Source organism: Emys orbicularis, chromosome 11 (assembly GCF_028017835.1).
Source record: "Emys orbicularis isolate rEmyOrb1 chromosome 11, rEmyOrb1.hap1, whole genome shotgun sequence".
NCBI classification, from domain to species: domain Eukaryota; kingdom Metazoa; phylum Chordata; order Testudines; family Emydidae; genus Emys; species Emys orbicularis.
In genome coordinates this window covers 19,533,186-19,557,338 of record NC_088693.1, presented here as the reverse complement: position 1 = coordinate 19,557,338, position 24,153 = coordinate 19,533,186, and the positions used below count along the sequence as shown (strand labels likewise).

At 40.6% G+C, this 24,153-nt stretch overlaps 1 protein-coding gene across 1 annotated transcript in view; it reads right to left on the bottom strand.

Moving 5' to 3' along the window:
• Positions 1–24,153, bottom strand: part of THSD7B (thrombospondin type 1 domain containing 7B) — a 426,330-nt gene that overhangs the window by 100,928 nt on the left and 301,249 nt on the right. The window contains exon 14 of the mRNA XM_065413579.1: positions 12,780–12,958. Coding sequence (XP_065269651.1) covers positions 12,780–12,958 — 179 coding nt within the window. The remainder of the gene's footprint in view (positions 1–12,779; positions 12,959–24,153) is intronic.

Genomic DNA, 24,153 nt, shown 5'->3' with positions numbered 1-24,153 from the left:
GGACAGTAGGAGAGAGAGATGTAGCCCTTGGGAGGGGCCAGAACGATGGCCACTGAGGAAGATGAGGAAGGTGAGGGTGATGAGGAAGATAATGGCTAACATTTCAGGTTGTTCCGCAGAGGATGGAGAGAGTATGGATGCTCAGATGTACTTTCTGTGTTATCTCTATCTACCTTACTGAGTTAGAGTGTGTGTGATTTTGCTAAATGTATTAATAAATTATTTATTTGTAAATATAAGTGAGTTCCTATAGTGTGAGTGTTGCACCTGTGCACATTGGGGTTCCCAACTATATAATAATTTTAATAATACTGGGCCTGATCTTGGGACAAGAACCTGTTAACCCTCAAAGTGATGACTGGGAATTTGTATTCATCATCTATAGATCAGGCTACAAGCCCCTTAATTTGAAGGATTCTCCAGTTAAGGCAATTTAGGAGAAACTGTGAACAGAAAATATCTGAGAGTATGTTTACATTGATTAATATAGAAAATATTAGAACAGTTTAGCTCTAAAAATGGTTTCATCCATGTACATGGATATGTGTATGTGTCTATGTATATGGAGTATTTCAGCCAGTTTTGCTAATGTCAGTAAAGATGGGAAGAAGAACCACACGGCAGAACTTAAATTGGAGATTTCAAAGCAGTAGAGGGAATTTAGCCACATGTCTTCCATTAAAATGAGTTGAAAAGATGTGATTAAGTCCCTTGCACTGTTCTAGCAAATCTCAGCCCAAGTACTAACATACATATCTACAATATAATGATTGCAAAAACTAGGTTTATTTAGCATGGAAAGGAGAAAAGCTGGAGGGACCTTAACTGAGGTTTTCAAATGAATAAAAGGCTGAATGAACACTTATGAGTTTCTCCTTTTATAAGAAGGGGATGGTTAGCAAATTTGGAATAAGTAAAAGGAAATACCAATACTACAGTACGCGTGGGCCAGTTTTAAAAGTCAGCCTTTTTCTACAATTACCACTTAGTGGCATGTGATATCCCAGTCTTCCTCTGTGCATGGGACAGAAGATAAATGTGGTAGCTCAGATACCTTTGTGTGTACATTGTGACTTTTTAATTGTATTGCATTTTTAATAGTCACCACTGTACAATTAAATAGAAGCAATCAATGCCACAGGAGACTTTTTAGAAAAAACGGTTGGATAGTTTCCTGACTTCTAGCAATAGCAGCAGTTGTGCAAGGTTTGTGCAATAACTCAAATTCTTCAGGGTAATACCTGATCGCCTGCAGGGGTCTACCTCTTCACACTTGTCTCTTTCTTGCTTACACACACACTCACGTGCGCACATACAACATTACACAATTGACTATGTTCATCATGGGGCAGATCCTCGGCAGGTGAAAACTGTCATCACTCCATTGATGTCAATGGAGCTACAACAATTGACATCAGCTCACCAGTTGAGGATTTGTCACATGTTTGTTTGTTACGTCTTTCTCTGAAGCATCTGAATATCAGACTACATTGTATAATAATTGAACCTGACAAGGTAAATGATACTTGTTCATATTCATATTCTATATGTTCATATTCTATATGTATTATATATAGAAGTCATTCCTTAAGAGATATCATATGTCGTATTTAAGTTCAGCAGTCTTGCAAGAAACATTTGAGAGACTGAACAAAGAACCAAAACGGGGCATTATAGACTACTACAAAGATCACCTTTTAATTATACTGAGACTTCTTACACAGTCAAATCTCAAGTCACAATGGGAGGATTTATTCAGGCATCCTGTAATGTGGAAAAGTTTGCTGAGAACATTATTTTGTGCAGACTGTTTTATCCTTCCTGACATTATAAATGGCATTAGATTTGAAAAGGTATAGTTTAAGGTCAGTTGTAATTTCTGTTAAACGCCTAGCTAGTCAGAAATTTATTAATTTGCCATTTTAATTTAAATTTCATAGGAGTCAAAGTTACCTTGCTGTAGAGATGGCTTATTTTACTTTAAAATATCGATCAGATTGATTACATTGTATTGTAACTATAGACTAGATAATAAAATAGATGTTTGGGGAGGGTTTATTAATATTTGATGCTTTCTTGATCAACAATGTAATTTTAAAAAAATTAGAAAAAAATCTGCCCTAGCTACAATGGTCTTTCTGATATAGGTGTGAAGAGGTCATCCGGCCTATACATAAAATCAGTATCCTGCTGTATTATAAAGAAATGGGACTACTCCAGTGAGTAAGGATATATTCGAATGTAGAAAAGTTTCATTACAGGATAATATAACCATGTTTTTTCTGTATTGTACAAAGATAGGAAATCTTATATAGGCAGTGTAATTAAAAGTCATGCTTTGTAATATAGAGGAATATTCACTTTAAACATAAATATGTCATGGGAATTTATTTCTCACTGTAGATTGGTGCCTTTAACCAAAATGACTCCCTCTTCCTCACAGCTTGCATTCTTCCCCCATAAAAAAAAGAAACTGCATTTTGAATACTGCAATACTTTTAACTGAACAACATTCAGCTCTACAATGATACTGTACTGGCTCATTTGAATTGGTGCAGGGTCCACAGAACCAATAGACTAGAATGTCAATAGGAACTTTAAATACCCTTGTATCTACACTGTATTTTGTCCAAAGGAACAAATAGAATGGGTCAAACTCTTACTTATTAACCAATGGTGAAAGTGTCCAAGGGCAGAGATGACGCAAATGGCCCTGAATGCAGCAGTACTCCAGTAGTTCTCCTGAATGAAAGGATTGTGTGATATTGTTACCACAGAGAGAGCACTCATATCACAGTTCCTGGCTTCCTCAACTGGATCAGTCATGGCAGTGATACATGTGACCTCAGCATGCCCTGAGATCCCTCATACTAACTTCTTGCTGAAATAAGCTAAGCATGTAGTCCTCCTGCTGGTTCCTGAAGTTAGCATATGAGGAGCGGCTGGCCAGTGGGTATAATAACTGCTCCATTGTTTCTGAACAGCATGCATTTCATCCATGATGGTTTATCTGCCAATGTGAATGGAAACACATCACATAAGCCCAATCATGGGTATAAAGATGTGTTCTTTCTGACTTAACTTGCTCTCCTTGTTTCATATCCTCATGAGCAAAAGTCTGGTGAGAATAAGTCTTGAGGTCAGTGAAACTTTCTCCACCAATATATGAAAGCATGAATCAGACCCATTCCAAAGATAAGCTAGTGGTTCAAAAAACACCGAAGACCTGATAAATGTCAAAACAAAGATTTTTACCTAAATAAAATAATGTAACAATGTTTAAAAAATTGACAATGGAAAGGAAAGATGGTATTGTCAAAAAAGCAAAGTCCTGAGAATCAGGAGACCTTGGGAACATCACATGCCTCAGTTTCCTAAGCTATAAAGTGGGGATAATATTTATCAGCCTCTTAGTACGGTTGTGAAGCTTATTTCATTTATATGTGGAAAAAAATTGGAGTCCTTGGATGGAAGGTGTTACAGGACAGCAAAGAATTATAATTAATTTCTGTTAGGTGCTGGTTGACTTAGAATATGATCCAAAGGAATTGACACACCCCTATTTTGTAGCCATTACAACACAAGCATGGTTACATTGTCAGTAAGAGAATCTCTAGAATTTTTTGTTCTTTTATATATATAACTATATGAGAAAATAAAGACAAAGACAAAAAAATCCTACAATCTTAAATTAAATTTACCAAAGCAAAGGACTTCATACATTTTCTCTCTCTTTGGCTCACCCTATTTCTAGATAATACTATCACATCTGTTATAATATGTACAGAAAAGGTTATCCATGGTCCTCAGAGTCTTGTACCACCAACTTAGAATACAACAGGGTGAGTTAAGGACAAATTGGCATCTTTAACTTGGCATGTTCTTGCTTTTGTCCAAATCATAGTTGGAATAGCATGATTTTAACTATGTGACATAATATTTACCTTTCAGAATGAGTGTGACTGTTTGTTCTCCAGAATACAGAGACACGGGGTATTGAATATTACACTGGAAAGACTTTGCAAAGAAGCATTAGAAAACTTTTTAAAGGAACGAACAGGGAAAAAAAAAGACTAAATCTGCTGCCAAGGAATAACTAAGGCATCAATCCTATTGTGCTCCTTTGCTCCTAATACAAAGACAAGCAAGAGTAAGTTCAGCCTCAGTCTTAGCCATTGTCACACTGATTTATGACACACAGTCTTGCAACATGACATACTGTCCACTAGAGATTTGGCACAAACCAAATGTCTTTCCTTAAAAATACTGCCCAAACTAATTTAACTTCTGTTCCTGAGGTACAATGATAATACTTTTTCTATTGGGCAACTTGACCTTCTACGTCTGGCTTTCCATTTAGTGGAATTTCAGAATAAAACCATCTCAGTACATTTCCTACTCTGTTACTGCATTTTCTAGTGCATGGTCATAAAAGATATAGGTTTTTTTCTTTCAAAAAAGCCAACACAGAATTTCAATCAGAAGATGCCATTATTGGCACATTTTCAATCCAACATATAGAGAATTAAATATACAACTTCCTTTTACAACAACAAAAACGCTTGGAATGCACATTTCATTAAAGACTTTATAGTGATTTTAATAGATGGAGGAATGCAATCTGGTCAGTAGGGCAAGAGGTTGCCAGTTAGTACCTTTAGGTTCTATTCCTGGCTCGTCTGCTGGTTCCCTGTGTAACACTGGGCCAGTCTGTGCCTCTGTCTAGTCCTTTGTAAGGTGAAGATAGTAATTACTGTGAGGTAGATGAGTGTTATGAGACATAACTAAGGTTTGTAAAGTCCCTTCAGATGCTCAGCTAAAAGGCACTACAGAGCTTGAAAGTTAACAGGTATCATTATAGGGAAGTGTGAAAAAACTGCATATAGTATAAAGTGAAACAAGTGTACTTTCCAAGAATTTGCTGAGCTAGGCAATTTTGCATGGAAAATTAGTTCTCACGAATGAAAATGGGCCTATGCAATACCCCTATTCAATAGAAAACGGTTACACTCCCTGCTTTGAGAAAATGTGAAAGCAAACCTACATCAAGAACATTGTACCACCCCATCAGATTTACCAGTTTCCAAGCAGACTGCAGAATTATGAAAATCAAGTCATAAGTAAAAAGGCAAAATCCTTGGTGGGAACTCTGGGTTCCCTCAGAAGTATCTTTATATCCTTGAATCCTTCCATTTGAAAATAGCTTATTGAAGCTGAATGCACAATTTGTGGCTGCTGGGAATTAAAGTGCCTTACACAGACCACTGTACAGACATATCCAATAGAGGATAAGTCTGCAGTCTTCATGGAAACTGGCAAATCTGAAGGGGTGGTACAAGGTTCTCGATGTAGGTTTGCTTTCACATTTTCAAAAGGAAGGGGGAGTCTAACAGGCAGCCTACAAATGTCAGGCTTTGCTTTCTTTCTCCACTCAGTGAGTGGATGGTTATCCTGATGGAAAATAGATTGTATTCACTTCAAAAACTCATTTTAGTTTTAGCAAAAAAGTCTGCATGGAATACAGGCTTTTTCAGGTTTTTTTTCCACTGAGAATTTTTTCCACAGAGCTGTAGAAAAAAACCACACAAATAATTTTTTCTATATTATTAAAAATGACTAAAATTGGAAAAAATATGATCTATACTATAGTTCTATCTTTTTACTTTGGAAATAAGAGAAAAACATCTCTTTTTCTGTAGGAGAAATTGAGGTTAAGGGCAGGATTTAGGTATCTGAAACTGAATTTGACATGAAGAAAATCAAAGAAAGTACAATGGCAGAGCCAGTGGCAAAAAACACAAGGTTTCTTTCCCTGGTTAAGCAAAGCCAGAACTTGCAGTTTTTATTTCTCCCATCTCAACAAGGTTCTCAGTGTAGCAATCTATCAATATCAATGATGGTTCTTTTACTTACTGGTCAGCAGTATACCGCATTCCATATATACTACATATAGTAGATAAAAGAAGCATATAAATAACTGCATAACGTTATTGTTATTGATACAATAGTTTTACAGAGCACAGACATGGCTCCATAGAACTCCAGTCCAATAAAAATGTAAGATCCACTTAATTGTGCCTTTGGAAAGGAGTCGGGGAAAGGTGCAACCAGCAGAATTCTGGTTTACATTTCTGTTAGAGCAGAACTGATTGCAGAAGCCGGGCAGGTTGTACTGCAGTGAGTGCTTTACTACAGATATTCTTGACATAGTTAAAGACCCTAATCATGCACTTACCTGAAGAAAAGAGTAAGCCTGAAATTGACCCCAATTGCATGGGACACAGTCAAAATTAAGAGCATAAACATGAAATCTATCTACTAGTCACAATCAACCAGTGGACAGACAGATACATGCAAGAGGTTTTAACCCAGGTCTTGCAAATAAGGATTTGTATACAGGATGATGGCAGAAAAAGAGGAAAATGTTGCAGTGCTCTCTGTCTGCTTCTCAAATCCTTCGTTGTGCATGAAAGTCATTGTTTCCTGAGAATGCCTGATTATACATAAGTATGCACCTTGTTCCATATGTTGACCTGAGATAAGACATGACATCTTGCTCCATTATAGTTACGATTCTTACAATGACAGTTATATATCAAAGGGACTTCTGCAGTAAGAGCAAGATTGCAGACAATAGGATGTGGTAATATCTATTATTTAAGGTTGCTCATTCCTTTATCTCTTAGAGGTTGCTTTCAGAAACTGACAACTTTGGCATATTTTCATCTTTGGGGCTGAAATTTGGCATATTTGTTGTTAGCCCAAAAACATTTTTTTCTCAATGTTTTCTAAAAGTTTTTTGAAAACTTTAGAAAAACAGTTCTATCATTTTCTAGAATGACAAGAGGATATAAAAATGCAAGCTGCCTTAACTTTGGCATATTCAAACTTCTGAGCGCTCTGCTTCAAAACTGTAACATTTTCTTCATGTGGTTTTTTTTTTGTATAGGATATATTTCAGAAGAAGCAGATCTGTTGTAAAGTGTAAGGGTAGTTGTACTTCTCATATTCCAATGTATCCATTGTCTTTTCTGGAGTGAACACTTAAAAATGTCAGTGAGGATAACATGTTCATTTTAAATCAAGGCAAAATATAAATTTTAACTGCCAGAATATTTTCCTACTATATTTGGATCTAGTAAGACTACCAATTCCTGCAAAGAATATGTAGTAAAATATACACAAGAAATGTTAAAGAATGCAGGAAATAAAATATTTGCTGTTATTTGTTCTCAGCAGGGAAAATCAACTTGCCAACAATATATTTCTGAGCAATCAACAAAGAGATGATCCTTAGAATTCATGAGTCTTTAAAATAAGATGCATTTTTATAGTAATCCCAAAAATGTATAAAAATATTCAAGCTATATACCCCCTCTAGCTCGTATTTAACCTTCCATCATGTAGAACTACATATTGAACAGCTTAGCAGCTGCATGCTGTGTTGCATATTTAAATAAGGGCCAAAAAGGTACAAATGTAAATGTTATGCAACTTCTAACACGCACAGCATAGCAGAGAATATCTGACAACTAATCCCATAATCCAATCATCTGTTTATAAAAAAATGATATTGAACTTTTACATGCTGTGTCCATTTAGTGTTGAAGGTATTGCAAAAACAATTTCTAACACTTTGGGTCCTAAAACCAAAGCGATACAGTATATTACATAAGTTTGTGTTAAAACACTGGCTGTAAATTTCTTTAAAATGTCACAATTAATCAACTGATTTCACAGGGAAATATGTAGAGCAATTTAAATGATAAGATGCATAGATCAAATGATTAGATTAGAATACCTCACACACACAGCCCACAAGGATTTTGTTTTTTAATCTAAGATGTATTAGGAAGTAACACAAAATCATAGCAGAAATCCATGAGGATCTGATTCATTCCACCAAATCTGTAATTCTCAGCTGCTTCCATGAATGAGAGGCAGAGACTTTTCACTGAATTAGTTTATTATAAGTATTAGAGAATTAGTTTACTATGAGACAGGTCTCCACACTTAGAAAAAACAAACAACTATGGCGCAGACAGATGGTTAGAAGTTATGGCACAGACTAACGGCCGATATCATGAGCTGCTGAATGCTTCCTGTAAGGTGCAGTGTCTCCTCAGGTCCTATAAGATTTAGTGGTACCCAATAACTTGAAGGGGCACAAAACATGTCATGGGATCAGATGCTAAAATCCCTCCCTCTCCCCTAAAACTTTGGAACCCAAGTTTCTTCTGCAATCTCCAATGAGAAACCTGAGCCTAGAGACCTGGTCAAAATATTCTGGAATAAAATCAGGGGAATATCAAGCAGGGAGTAGGAAGGTGATATCACCTCTGTATAAAGTATTAGTGACACCATTACTGGACTATTACATCAGTTCGGGTGTGTACGCTTTTAAAATGATGTTGAAAAATTGGAAGACACTCAAGAAAGAGATACAAGAACCTTGTATTTAATATGATATGAAAAACATTCCTTATAATAAGAGAGTTAAGAAGATTAATCTATTTAGGTTATTGAAGAAAAAGTTAAGAGGCAAGTTGATCAAAGTCTATCAGTAACTACATGGAGAGAAGTTATCAGATACTAGATGGCTCTTTAAACTAGCAGACAAAGGCATAACAGTATCTCAGGGCTAGAAGTAGAAGCTAGAAAAACAGGTCTCTAAAAATAATTGTAAATGAGAAATCGTCATCCAATAGGAGTGTTCCTACAGGGGTCGAACAGGAAATTGTTCTGGCCCAATACTATTCAATATCTTTATCAGTGATCTGAAAAACAATATAAAATCATTGCTGGCAAAGTTTGCATATGACAAAAAATTGGTAGAGTGGTAAATAATAAAATCAGGTCAGATCTACAGAGGAACCTGGATTGGTTGGTAAACAGGCCTCACTTGAACAACATACATTTTAACACAGCTAAATGTAAGCTAGGAACAGAAAATGTAGATCAGATTTATAGGGACTGTATAGAGCTCACTGGAAACATTTTGACAGGTTTTTTTTGGTCAAAATTTTCTGATTCATCAAAATGGAAGCATTCTATGGGGAAATGTCAATTTCAATGAAATTATGATGAAAACCAAGCAGGTTTCCTGCCAATTTGCCTACCCAGCTCCTTAGCAACCCATATAGTGGGCTTTTAGGAAGTCAGCGTTTCCAGGCTCAAGACTGCTCGGTAGCCTGGGCTCCCATTCCATTCCTCAGATAATTTTGGTATTTTGGAATATCTGAATTAAACCAAATTTTGAAAAGCGAAAAACCTCTGCAAAATGAATTACAATTCTCTGCCCGGCTCTAGGACTTGATTTTGAAAAGCAATGACTCAGAAGAGGACTTGGCGGATAATCAACTGAACATGAGCACCCAGTGTGATGCTGTGGCTAAGACAGTTGTGATCTTTGGATGTATAAACAGGAGAATATTGAACAGAAGTACACGGCATCAGAGAGATCATTACTGCAATATTGCTTATAGTTCGTGTGCCCACACTTCAAAAATGACAAATTGGAAAGAGTTTGGAAAAGGGTTACAAGAATGATTTAATGATTAAAAATGTTTAATCTATATACCTAATATAAAAGAAGGGTTAAGAGTTGTCTTGATCACAGTGAAAGTTTCTACATAGGGAGAAAATTTCTGTGTAGTGGCCTCTTTAGTTTAGCAGACAAAGGTATAACAAGAGCCAATGACTGGAAACTGAAGTGTGACAAATCTAGATTAGATCATTGGAGTAACTTTCTTAGGGATGAGATGGCTTCTTCAGATTTTACAGTCATTAAATCAAGATTAGAGGTTAAATCCTGGCTCCATTGAAGTCAACGACTTCAATGGGACCAGGATTTCATCCTTGATGTGTTTCTAAAAGTTACGCTCCAGCTCATCGCAAGTTATTTGACTTGATTCAGGAATTACTGGGTGAAGTTCTACAGCTAGCATTATAAATAAGATCAAACTAAATGATCACAATGGTCCCTTCTGGCCTTAAAATTTGTGAATGTATGAAATCCAAATGGCCTTCCCTACCATCAGTTGGGAAATACAAATCCTATTTTGGGACTAATCATGATCATCACAGATAGAAACCTAACCTCATGCCACCTTACAGGTGTGCCTATTATCCATGTGAAAACTAGAGAATTTGATGCAGTTCTACTGACATTAGAACCTTCCATTCATAGGCCTATTCCAATGCACAGAGAAGTCAGTGGGAGTCTTTCTAGTGAATCCAAAGGGCTATAGATCAAGTCTCATATGCCTAGATAAGGAGGCAAAAAAGCTCAACTCCATTTAGATCACAAACAGTCATGTTTCTTGGCAAGGATTATACACCAGTGAATCCCCAAAAGTCAATAATTCTCAACTTTTGACTGTTTCTTTCCTTTAATGCCTTCTAAAAGGGGTTTGAAATTAGATAATCTAATAGGCAAGGACAGGGAAAACTTTATAAAAATATATTTATTTTTAATAGACATCATCTACTGTATCTTTGGGTGGCAAGAGTTCATATCTTTTCATTATGAAAGGAGCTTATTGTCGCAGTATGAGTTACTGTAGGATAACATTTTGCTTCTTTGGTGATCTGCCTGCTCTTTAAGGGAAAACACTGAGGTATGGATATAATGGATCTTACCTGCATTCTCATATTATATTTCCTGAGAACCTATCACTACTGTTAGACTGCCACCTTTCTTTTTCAATGTATAGAAAGCAATAAAAAGATTTAAAAGGTTGTCTATATCTAGAAGGAGAAAAGGATAAATTGTGAATAACATTAAGCCACTTCGAATCCAGGCTTTCAAAACTGTCATACAGAATGCAGTTACTGAGGCCACAGTTGCAATTTAAATGAGTGGTTCCTCTAGCTGTGGGACCTGCAGGGTATTAGATAAAGAAAGACCTAAACAAATAACATTATTGCAAAGTTCCATCACATATATGTGTTTTTGTCCCTTTGCCAATTAATTTTGACAGACTGCACCTACTGAGATATGAGAGAAGGAAAAACTTTAAATAATACTTTATCAATTTGATTTAGGGTACAAGTGTGTAAAATCAATCAAAATAGTTATGAAAACACTATTAGTCTTGTTTCCACATATAACATTATTTAGGTAGCTGTTTCTAAAATGTTGACTTTTTTAAGGGTAATAATTCAGTCGTGGTATTTTTTCCTATCGCCATTCTTGGATATTAAACAGATGCAGATTAACAGTACAGGGCATTTCCATTCATTACAGCTTTAATCAATACTGTATTTTAATAACACTCATGCGACAGTAATATTTTCAGTGAGGTGAAGATTTGTGTGTGCCTTCCATTCACTTCAATGGGCGCTACTGAATGCAACTTTGGCCCAAAGTGAGGTTACAAAGATGACTTTCAGAGTGAAAAATGAAGACAATGAAATCCTATGAACCTGATTTACAATTAAAATGAATTTAAACTCTAATATTTAAAAGGTAAATCTTGGCCTTACAACGAATGAGTAAATAGCAATTTGCTGGTGCAACATATGTATTTAGCTTCTAAGCTCTTTGGGACAGGGACTGTCTTTTTGTTCTGTGTTTGTACAGCGGCCAGCACAACGGGGTCCTGGTCCACAACTGGGGCTCTGAGGGTTCTGCTGTGATACAAATAATAAAATAACAACAGTGACAGTTGGGGCAGAATTCTCAGTCACATGCAAATCGGGATACTCCAGACAAATGGCCTAGGAATGCTATTACAGGGCCTGGATATGGACAGGAGTAATGGATGTGGTTTGTCGCTCTTCTCCACCCACACAGGTGTGTGGTCCATTGTACATGCACTCTGTATAGATCCGCCATGCCTCTGCCAGACACACATCTAACCCCTAGTGCAGAAATGTGCCAGGATGTGTTTCTCCCTGCTCTTTAGAGGGGTACAACGTGCAAATCGGGATCTGAATTCGTGTTGGATATGATGGGCTCAAGAGTGTGAAATTCCAGGGAATTATGTCAGGTACTGTATTTGACAGTACGCAATTATAGTAAACTAAAGGACAGCAAAGGCACCTCTTACAAGAGATTTGTATTAACCCTGCCTTCTTAATTAGATGGCTGCCTCCAGGGGTGAGATAGAGTAAAGGTGAACATTTACAAATACCTGACATGAAAATTAAGGGAGAATTTATAGTGATACTGAATGATTTTGTTGTGGTACTCTTTGGAAACAAATAAAAAATAAGAGATGTATTACTTATATATTATGATGTCAGCTATAATAGACAATCTCCTTTCACTGTATTAAATTACCATATTATCTGAAGAAATGTTTTCCTCCTAATTTTCCATCTGCAATAGTTTAGTGTTATACTTACATGCATTAGTGCACATTCCTGAAAATTATCTTGTAATTGTCTCATAGTAACTTTATAGTACCTTAAAAAAATAAATAGTAATAGTTTGCACAATTCTAACCAGTAAGATTTAATTAGCAAAAATGTTATCTTTTGAAATACTTAAAAACAATTAAAGAAGACCAATTTTTTAAATGATCAAGTCAGACATGATCAAAAACATTAACTTAAGGCATGGAAGATTTTTTTTAAATCATACTTTGGAGTTTTTCTTAGAAGGATATCAAAATGAAATTTGAGGAGCTACCTGAGTAACTACTTTATAGAAACCATAAACTCTATCCATAAGCTATTTGGTTGAGAACAGTACTTATTAATGTCTCCTTACTGTACACTGATCAAAGCAAACATATTTGATAATATTTTATTGGCTACTTGATACACCTCACCTGATTCTTCAGATCCAGTGTTGGGCATGGACGACCTCCATTGTAAGGCTTTTCTTTAAGCCACTTGGATCGAATTTTCATTCCAGTTCCACAAGAAGAACTACAAGTGGCCCAACTAGACCAGTCACTTAGTTTGCAATCAAATGGACAAGGAATTACACAAGATTCTTCAATGTATCCTAAAACAAAAATTCAGGAAAGACATCTTAGTCAAAGCGATATGATATAAAGTGCAACTTTCTTTTCTTCACAAACTTCTCAGAGTAATGTAAGTAACAGTTTGAGAATCATCTAACTAGAAATACTCTATACTAGGACTAACTAGAAATGTTCTATAGGACAGAAGAAAGTGAGAAGATAGTATAAGTGCTACAAATATTGAGGGGAGAATTACAAATAACTTCAGTTAACAATAACAGTTGTTACACTGGTATCAAGAGAAGAATCCGTGTATGGTGAAGATACTTTTCTTGACACTTAATTATGGCAGTATTCGCTAGAGCTAACAGTGGCTAGGATTTATTTTAAAAAATAACAATCTCATGGAAGACATGATAAACTTGTATAATACTAAAGAGAACATGATAAGAAGAGAGTTACACTGAAAATAAATAACTATTGGAAGTAACCGCTAGGTGGCAGTTGCGTACCCTATAAGAGCCTGCGCAAAAATAAGTTAACTCTAGGGGACTGCGTGAGCACCCTAGATCTAAACTTACATGGTGTTCTCTGTCTTTGGTGACTGGGATGGAACTAGCTGCCTCCATGTGTTCTTGCTTATTTTACTGCAAATTGTATTCTTCCTCTATTTTTATTCGCCCATTTTCACGTCTTTAGATGTTATTTTGGTTTAAACATGAGATTTTGTATGGGGGAGGGGCCACGATAGAATGGAACTGGCCACAACAATAGATCACTGGCTGCAGGATCAGCCACCATATCAGAAGGCCCACTCATGATAACCGCAGAGAATGTAGTGATGGAAATGGTGACACAAACAGCTGAGTGACACCTCTGCTCTATCTCTGAGCCCTTTGATTTCCATACTTTCCCTTTAGTGTTTTCATCCTGCCTATCCCCTCTGCACATTCTTTGCACTATAAAATACTGGATTTTCTTACTTTACTGATTGTGCTAGAGCTAATTTAATGTGGTCCTATTGGCAGGCATCCTGGGCCAATAACAGAGACCAAGACAGCCAAATGGTCATGGAAACAGCTCATTTGTCCATTCAGAGACAAGTCTCTGTACTCTAGGGGGGAAAGGGACTGCCAATTATTGCAGAGTAATGCAAGAGAGTGAGTTTCTTGCACCCTCCCTGTCTTGCCTATATCTGGAACAGCCAGGCACAATTCAGTCTTAAGAAAATATTCATCTCCCAAAATAACTTTATTATAATGTATCAGAAAAACAATCCACTTGATTGTCAAATCTGAATCCTATGGAGCTAGCATGACACCAGCTGAAACACTATCTACACCAGGGGTTGGCAACCTTTCAGAAGTGGTGTGCCGAGTCTTCATTTATTTAAGGTTTCATGTGCCAGTAATACATTTTAATGTTTTTAGAAGGTCTCTTTCTATAAGTCTATAATATATAACTAAACTATTGTTGTATGTAAAGTAAATAAGGTTTTTAAAATGTTTGAGAAGCTTCATTTAAAATTAAGAGCCCCCCAGACCGGTGGCCAGGACCCAGGCAGCCACTGAAAATCAGCTCGCGTGCCGCCTTCGGCACGTGTGCCATAGGTTGCCTACCCCTGATCTACACTGTGAGCCAAAATGTACAAGCCAGAACCAGTATCTGCCATTCTGTAAGTCTGGAGAAGATGGAAATAAACACACAGGTCATCCTTAGGAGGTGCCTTTTAACCACTATCAGTAGCAAGGAACTGCCAGTGACACAGAGCTGCACTAACTCTGTACTGATGTAGGAGAAACAGCCCATATGAGAACACAACAGTATAAACGTAAACTGTCTCTGTTTTAAATGGATTTTACATTGAAGTTGCAAAGCAAACTTTCTGCTTTGAGATGGAAAACAAGTTGTGAACTCTCACACAGTAAAGGCCATGAACACCTTTACCCAGTTAACCAGTCCCTTAGTTTTTGTTTCTGAAGGAACTAGGCTGACAGCTGTTATGAGATCTATTTGAATGTATTTTGAGAACTAGAGAAAGGACGTGTGTGAGAACAGTGGGTGAATGATTTATTAGGTAATTAATTATTTTTATGGATTGCTGAAGCCTATAGCAGCTGCTGAGGCCATTTGATATAATTTGGCTATTAATTCCAGAGGTGTAGACAGGACAACTTCCCCAAGACTTGCCTCATGTTTTTTCACTCTTTTGACGTTTTTGAGGCCCATATCATCTGTGGTTACAGCAATATACAGTTGAAGGAAAATGCTGGTTAAAGCGGAATTTTCAAAGCTAACCACAGGCTAGAACTTCATGACTTTGAGGAGACTGGACCAGGTTGTCAGGGTGAGATGTGTTTTCTGCCAAATTTGTTCAGGGACCTCTTGTGAGAGATAACTTGAGGTGGGACAAGCTGAAATCACAGCTATAAAGACCAAAGTGAATGCAGTAGGTTGTATGTTCCTTTGTGTATTCCCCTTTGGAGTTTGATAGCTCCTGGAACACAGAACTTAGCCTATAGGGGTCCTCCCCCAGGACTATAGCAACCATGGCTCCAGAACCTCCAGATATAATTTCTTAGCCTGCTTAGGGTCTGGGTCAGGGTCAGGGGCAGAATAGACTGGAAACTCCTAGAAATGCCAATGAGGAGCTTTGGATGGAGTGATTTATAAAGACCCTTTGCTGGGCCAATGAGGAACCAGGACTGCTCAGTCCTTCAGTGGGAGGGAACAGGCTTCCTCAGAGACAAAGGGAATAGTTTTGGTTTCATTTTTGGATTGTTTGAGTTTGTAGCTGGGAGAGGAGCTGCACAGCCTGGGCTCCCACTACCTACACAAAGGGGGACTTCGAGCTATTGTGAGACCTAGCATATGACTGGGGAGTGCCAGCCCTGTGGAGTCTAGTGATAAATGGTGGCAGAGAACCAACCCAGTTCCAGCTACCTAGAGCCAGTTGAGACCTCCACATAGTCCCTGAGAGCATCACCTGTGACAGTCTGGTTCTTCCTGAGAGGTCTTTCACTATTCTGTAGAGTTGCTTGAAGGCTCCAATTTGTGCTACTGCTTCTGCAACAGCAGCCTTCTCTTTGAACCCAGGGATTTCTATCTTGCCTGTATCTCTTCTGTATTTCTTTGTCCTTTTTCTCTGTCTTACATCTACCTCTGAAAGTGTTGCCTGTGTCTTGAATTGTTCCTTTTTTGCCTTGAGATCTCTCCTTTCACCAATCGCTGCCCATGGTCCAGATGTAATCCAGTCATCTTTGTTCTGCCCTCTTTGTTGGCCCACTACTTCCTCTGCTAAAGAGACTAGAGTCTTCTTCCAGACTTTCATCAGCCTGGTCCTGTAAAACACTGGAAAGGCTGCTAAATGGCAGTCTGGAATCTGATCTGCCTTTCTTTGTCCTGGAACTGCTCTATTGCTATAATACTCTTTTTGTCTGCCTTTGGGATCTTTTAAAATCTGAGTTGTAATGTTGTAACTAAAAGATAATGATCTGAGGCAACATCCACTTCACTGCTGATATCTGATATCTGATATCTGATATCTCTCAAAGGGGATGCCAATCTCTTAGGGTATGTCTACACTACGAGAGTAGTTCGATTTTACTTAAATCGAATATGTGGAATCGATATTACAAAGCCGAACGTGTGTGTCCACACTAAGGACAGTAATTCGAATTTGTGAGTCCACACTAACGGGGCAAGCATCGACATTGGAAGCGGTGCACTGTGGGCAGCTATCCCACAGTTCCCGCAGTCCCCGCTGCCCATTGGAATTCTGGGTCGAGCCCCCCAATGCCTTCTGGGGAAAAAAATGCGTTGAGGGTGGTTTTGGGTAACTGTCGTCATCCAACCGTCACTCCCGCCCCCTCCCTCCCTGAAAGCGCCGGCGGGAAATCAGTTCGCGCACTTTTCTGGTCAGTGACAGCGCGGACGCCACAGCACTGCGAGCATGGAGCCCGCTGCGACCATCGCTGCAGTTATGGCCGTTGTCAACACCTTGCAGCTTATCATCCACCTTTCCCAGATGCAGATGCTGAGAAATCGGGCGAGGAGGCTACGGCAGCGCGGTGAGGACCTGAAGTCTGAGAGTGGCACAGACCTGTCACAAAGCACGGGACCCCGCGCCGAGGACATCATGGTGGCAATGGGTCATGTTGATGTTGTGGAACAGCGATTCTGGGCCCGGGAAACAAGCACGGACTGGTGGGACCGCATAGTGCTGCAGGTCTGGGATGAATCACAGTGGCTGCGAAACTTTCGCATGCGTAAGGGAACTTTCCTTGAACTTTGTGAGTTGCTGTCCCCTGCCCTGAAGCGCAAGGACACCCGGATGCGAGCAGCCCTGACTGTCCAGAAGCGAGTGGCCATAGCCCTCTGGAAGCTTGCAATGCCAGACAGCTACCGGTCAGTCGCGAACCACTTTGGCGTGGGCAAATCTACCGTGGGGGTTGTTGTGATGCAAGTAGCCAACGCAATCATTGAGCTACTGCTCTCAAAGGTAGTGACCCTGGGAAACGTGGAGGTCATCATAGATGGCTTCGCCGCGATGGGATTCCCAAACTGCGGTGGGGCTATAGATGGAACTCACATCCCTATCCTGGGACCGGACCACCAGGCCAGCCAGTACATTAACCGAAAGGGCTACTTTTCAATGGTGCTGCAAGCACTGGTGGACCATAGGGGACGTTTTACAAACATCAACGTCGGATGGCCGGGCAAGGTTCATGACGCTCGTGTTTTCAGGAACTCTGGTCTGTTTAGACGGTTGCAGGAAGGTATTTACTTCCCGGACCACAAAATAACTCTTGGGGATGTGGAGATGCCTACAGTCATCCTCGGGGACCCAGCCTACCCGCTAATGCCCTGGCTCATGAAGCCCTATACAGGTGCCCTGGACACTGAAAAAGAACTCTTCAACTACCGGCTGAGCAAGTGCAGAATGGTGGTGGAGTGTGCTTTTGGACGTCTCAAGGGGAGATGGAGAACCTTACTGACTCGCTCTGATCTCAGCGAAACCAATATCCCCATTGTTATTGCAGCTTGCTGTGTGCTCCACAATCTCTGTGAGAGCAAGGGGGAGACCTTAATGGTGGGGTGGGAGGTTGAGGCAAATAGCCTGGCTGCTGATTACGCCCAGCCAGACAGCCGTGCGATTAGAAGAGCCCAGCGGGACGCGCTGTGCATCTGGGAGGCTTTGAAAGCTAGGTTCCTGAGTGAGCAGGGTAACCTGTGACTATTAAGTTTGTTTACAGAGAAGCTGAAGCTGCCCCCGTTTCTTTACCCAGTAAATGTTCACTATCCTCTCCAGTTACATACCCCGTTCCCCCCGTTCCCCCCCTTCCAACACACGTTTAAAAATAAAATCACTTGAAATTTGTTAATGAACACCGTTTTCTTTATTACTGTTTTCGCGGGAAAGTGTTGAACCTGGGACGCAGACTGTGGTGGGGAGCGGGTGTAGTGTAGTGATGCAAAGGACGCTTCTAAACTCCAGGAATGTCAGGCTCCGCACTGGTGGACTGGTTGTTTCAACGGAGCCTGCCACCCCTCCTGTTCGGGACTCTGTGTGTGGGGGCTATGTGACTTTGTGGCAGGGGGAGGACGGTTACAGATCCCCTGCTGCGTGGCTCTGTGATCCAGGATAAGGACCGCTGCATAAGATCTCTAACCGCCCTCCCCCGCCACAAAGTCACATAGCCCCCCCACACACACACAGAACATGAAAACCACCTCCCAGACTGACCAGGGTAACTAGTGAATGCAATGTGTGTGTGCCCTGCTGCTGAACCTGCCCCCGCGTCTGTACCCTGGTAAAGGTGACTGTTCTGTCCAATTACCAACCCCCTTCCCCTCCTTCAAACAGACTCTCCTCTAAAAGAACATGATGGAAACAGTAATTAACAGAAACGTATTTTTTATTAGCAACTACACATGAAACTGGGGGATGAAACTGGGACGGGGGCTTGGGTGAGGCGGGAAGGAAAGGACTTATCAAATTTTGGGGAATGAGAGCCTTCTGGTACTTGAGCAGTCTGCAGGGGTGGAGTGAGAGTTTTCACAGACTCTGCCGCCCCTCCTTCTTGGGACTTTGGGTGAGGGGGGTATGGGACTTTGTGGCAGGGGAGGGCGGTTAGAGATAGACTGAAGTGGGGCTCTGTCCTCCTGCCTCCGGTCCTGCAGAACATCCACAAGGCACCGGAGCATGTCCGTTTGCTCCCTCATTAGTCCAAGCAGCATTTGAGTCACCTGCTGGTCTTCCTGCCACCACCTCTCCTCCCGTTCCATGTGTGATCGGTGCATTTGGGACAAGTTCTCCCTCCACTGGGTCTGCTGGGCTGCCTGGGCTCGGGAGCAGCCCATAAGTTCCGAGAACATGTCCTCCCGTGTCCTCTTCTTCCTACGCCTAATCTGCGCTAGCCTCTGGGACTGTGATGCCAGGGTAGTTCGGGAGACAGTCGCAGCTGTGGGATGGGAAAAAGGGAGTGAATTCCTCAGAAAGATACATTTTTGGGTGAACAAAGAACATAGTCTTTCTCTGTGAACAAGACCATGCACAGCACCTATCACATGCGCACTCAGGACAAGGTCGAATTTTCGGCCTTCGCATTCAGTGCCTGGGGTCTTGCAGTGCAGATCAGAGAAGCGGGGCAGGACAGCGGAATTTGGGTAACAGGCTGACATGGTAAGCCGTAGACTTGTGGCTGCTTAAAACTTTAATAATAGCACTGGCCTCCTTTCACGTTCAAAGCAATGCCAGTCCCTGCTGCCAGCAATCCGGCAAGCATGAATTCTGCCCCTGTCCCACCCCCTCACGGCTGTCCCAGGGAAAGATCCCTGTATGCTGCTCCTCTCCCGCCTCCACCGCGTGGCTCTAAACCGCCGGTTACAGTTCTGTAAAGGAATAGGCAAGCAGTCCCAATACTAACATTCCCCTACCTAATTCAAAGCAGGTCACCATGAGCGACATCACTCTGATGAGGATTTCAGAGACGGAGAAAGAACGGATGCTTCGGGAAAGCCTGCAAAGACCAGGGCCGTATGCCGCCATGCTCTGCAAGGCAATGATACCCGAGTACTTGATTGTCTCCTGGCGCGGAAACGTTTCCTACCACAGAGAACCCAATAAGGCCGCTCTCCCCAGGAACCTGATGCAAAGGCTTTCCAATTACCTCCAGGAGAGCTTCGTGGAGATGTCCCAGGAGGATTTCTGCTCTATCCCCGGACATATAGACTGGATTTTACTGTAGCTGCACTGGCAGGGACTAAACAGTAGAGCGCCTAGGGCAAACCAATCATGCTAAACCGGACATTGTTAGATTTTTTTTCAGTAGTTGCACTGCCAAGGACTGAAACGTGAAGCGCCTAGGGCAAAGTAATCATGAAAAACCCATTGTTAATATTGTTAATATTCCTGTTCTGTTAAAAATAAATGTTTACATGTTTAAAACACTTACTGACTGATCCTTCCCCTGATTCTGTGTCCGGGTTAACGCCTGGGGACGGTTGGTAGGGGATCTCTGTAAGGGTGATGAAGAGATCCTGGCTGTCGGGGAAATCAGCGTTGTAAGCGCTGTCGACTGCCTCGTCCTCCTCATCTCCTTCCTCATCTTCCCCGTCCGCTAACATGTCCGAGGAACCGGCCGTGGACAATATCCCATCCTCCGAGTCCACGGTCAGTGGTGGGGTACTGACCTAGGCCGCACCTAGGATGGAATGCAGTGCCTCGTAGAAACGGGATGTCTGTGGCTGGGATCCGGAGCGTCCGTTTGCCACTTTGGTCTTCTGGTAGCCTTGTCTCAGCTCCTTGATTTTCACGCGGCACTGCGTTGCATCCCGGCTGTATCCTCTCTCTGCTATGGCTTTAGAGATCTTCTTGTAGATCTTTGCATTCCGTCTTTTGGAGCGCAGCTCGGAAAGCACGGACTCATCGCCCCACACAGCGATCAGATCCAAGACTTCCCGATCAGTCCATGCTGGGGCCCTCTTTCTATTCTGAGATTGCACGGCCATCTCTGCTGGAGAGCTCTGCATCGTTGCCAGTGCTGCTGAGCTCGCCACGATGTCCAAACAGGAAATGAGATTCAAACTGCCCAGACAGGAAAAGGAATTCAAATTTTCCCGGGGCTTTTCCTGTGTGGCTGGTCAGAGCATCCGAGCTCGGACTGCTGTCCAGAGCGTCAACAGAGTGGTGCACTGTGGGATAGCTCCCGGAGCTATTACCGTCGATTTCCATCCACACCTAGCCTAATTCGACATGGCCATGTCGAATTTAGCGCTACTCCCCTCGTTGGGGAGGAGTACAGAAGTCGAATTTAAGAGACCTCTATGTCGAACTAAATAGCTTCATGGTGTGGACGGGTGCAGAGTTAATTCGATGTAACGGTGCTAAATTCGACATAAACTCCTAGTGTAGACCAGGCCTTAGATGTGCTCACATGATCTATCTGGTTGACAGTCACATCTGATGATCTCCATGGGAGCCTGTGAATCCTCTTGTGCTGGAAGAGACTTAGCAACCTGGATAGGTTCCCTTTGGTTCTCACACTAACCATGTGCTCCTCAGCAGCCCTCCCCTCTTCATTCCTTATGAGGTACCTGACTTTTAAGTTTTCACCTGCACTTACATACTGAGTTTTTATTAATCTCAGATTCTGCCTTCCTCAGAACGGAGCTTTTCAGAATTAGAATTCTTGTTTCTGCTTTTTGGTCGGTATAAAGCAATTATATTATTAATATCACAGTTAATATCATAGGCTAGCACTCAAACCACTGAATCACCCTCTCTTTTCTGGTTAGAAAATGGAAAACAGTTCCAAGAACAGTTTCACAGATTTTTCTTCTTTTTTTAATAAAAATGTTTTTCAGTGGAAATATTCCACTCAGCTCTAGTAGTGTAAAGCCAATGCATACAGCAAATACTGTATTCAAAGGATCTCACCATAGACTTGATTATGCCTGAGTTTTTAACAAGAAGGATGTCCCCATTCAACATCAGGGTGACAGTCACAGCAGTTGAAGGCTAGAGGTAGACTTTCTCCAAAAGCCCCCGTGGCTAGACTAAGCCCAGCTCCCCTGAATCGGAGCAGGTGAGCCCAATCCAACTAATTAAAGAGGGCTGGGCTACACCTGGCAGCTGGAGGGAGGAAGCACTAAGATAGGCTGAGCCCTGGGAGGGAAATCCACACTGACATGGAGTTAGCTCCTGTGGTGGGTTCCTGGTGCAATGAGCCAGAGTCTCAGGGAAGTAGCCCTGTGGTTGCTGCTCCAGGAAGAGAGTACAGCTGATTGCCAGAGATCTCTGGGAGGGGTGGCCTGAAGCCTGGGGCCAAGGACAGAGTTCAGACTATTTTCTGCATATTTGTTAATCTCTGTTAAGAGAGTAAACCTCTTTGTTGAGGACTGAGTGTGGCAGCATATGCTTTGGGGCCAGGGAGAAGCTTGGCCCTATGATACCATCAAACACTGCTTCTGAATACTCTACATCTGTCACTGCTGAGCTATGCAAGGTGCCCCACGCCAAAGGTTGAACCTGCTGATTCTGCAGTGTTCCAATAATAGTAGTACAACTTCCTTTCATTGAAATGTCCCTCTTTTTTTTTTTTAACTGGAGGCAGACAATAAGGGTGACAGCTGCAGTAATTTTTCTGCAATTGCTCCTACTATAACTCTTTCCTAAACTTGCACGACTGTTCCACTTAAAACATACTCTATTTTAGTTTGTTACAGTCTGATCTATAGTTTTATATTGGCTTGTGTTAAGCAGCCTTTTCATTTATTATTCCAAAGCCATCTGAATTAGTCGTCGTTTTTCATCATTTGCTACTTGCTACTCTTTCACTTTCTGTTAGTGGCGGATTTTGCATGCCCCGTATTCTTATATTATATAAACAATATAGGGGCAAAAAATGGACCCCTGGGATATCTCACTACTGTTATTGTACCAACTAAAGAGGCTGCCATTCAAAGCAATTTACAATGAATTATGAAAAGAAAAAGAAACTTTGCCAGTGATACATTTTAGTAAATCACATTTTACGCAGAACTGGAACTCTGTTAAAATGATGTGAAATATCAATTTTATTGGCTGTGTGACAGCCCAGGTAATTGATTATCAAAAGAAACAAAAAGTGCTTTGTTTCAAAGTAGGATTAATCAGAAAGGTTATCAACTGATCTGTGGAGGCAAAATGGGCTAAGTCTTTAAACAGTATTTACAAGTGTGAGGTCTAGAGAAAGACCTAAATTTATAATAGAAAGAGCTATCATGGCTTTAGAGAGTAGTAAGGAATATGAATATAACAAATAAAACTGAAGAAATCAATGGTATTTCTTTCCAATACAGCTAAATTGGGATCCTTCACTAGACCTCTGAACTGTGAAAACTTTCTAGTGTTGAAAGTCCAACTTATTCTATTTTGCTTTCAGTGATAAACTGATAATCCCTCCCTACAGATACTATATAAATCCTGATGGCTGTACCAGTAGAATAATGCCAAGGCAGAACCAGTTCTCAAGACTGAGCAATATTTCACCATCGACGGAAGCAGAACGACAATTTTCTTTTCCTGCTCTTGTCCTTGCAGACAGTTACTATTTGTTTTGTATACTAATTTTAATATTTAATTCTATAGTTTACATATAATAAGATTTTCTGAACATTATCAAAAGTTGTATTATTGGCCATAGCAAAATGGGAGTGAAGATAAAAGTCTAATTTCATCTCGGGAGTCATATTGGCCTCTTGCTAATCTTACTATTTTTCCTTTGCACTGGGATAGTTTGTTGTTGAGCCTTTAATATTGGCTCTATATGACATTATTACCACCTAATACAAGATACTGATATTTGCCTGGTGGTTATTCTGCTAATGTTAATTTTTTTGAACACAATGTTAAACAAAAGTGCCAAAAGCATTCCATGAGGTTGGTTTTAAAGTGATTTGAAAATAAATACCCTTTCTTAAGCAGTTTTTGAAACCGATACACTTATTATTAAATTGGCTTTCAACTCATTTGTATCCACACTAGCGTATTTCATTATTTCAATTAACAAACTTCTAACAAATTGTTAGGCAACCCCAAAATGCAATATAGCTGGGGATAGATGAGAATGGGCAGGCTGTGGCCACTAGAGAGAAGAGGACCAGGAGGAATTCCACACAGGTAGAAGTTTCCAATCAATACTAGGTCCTCAGTATGGGAACTGTGGAAGATACTTCTCAAGATCCACCTGGT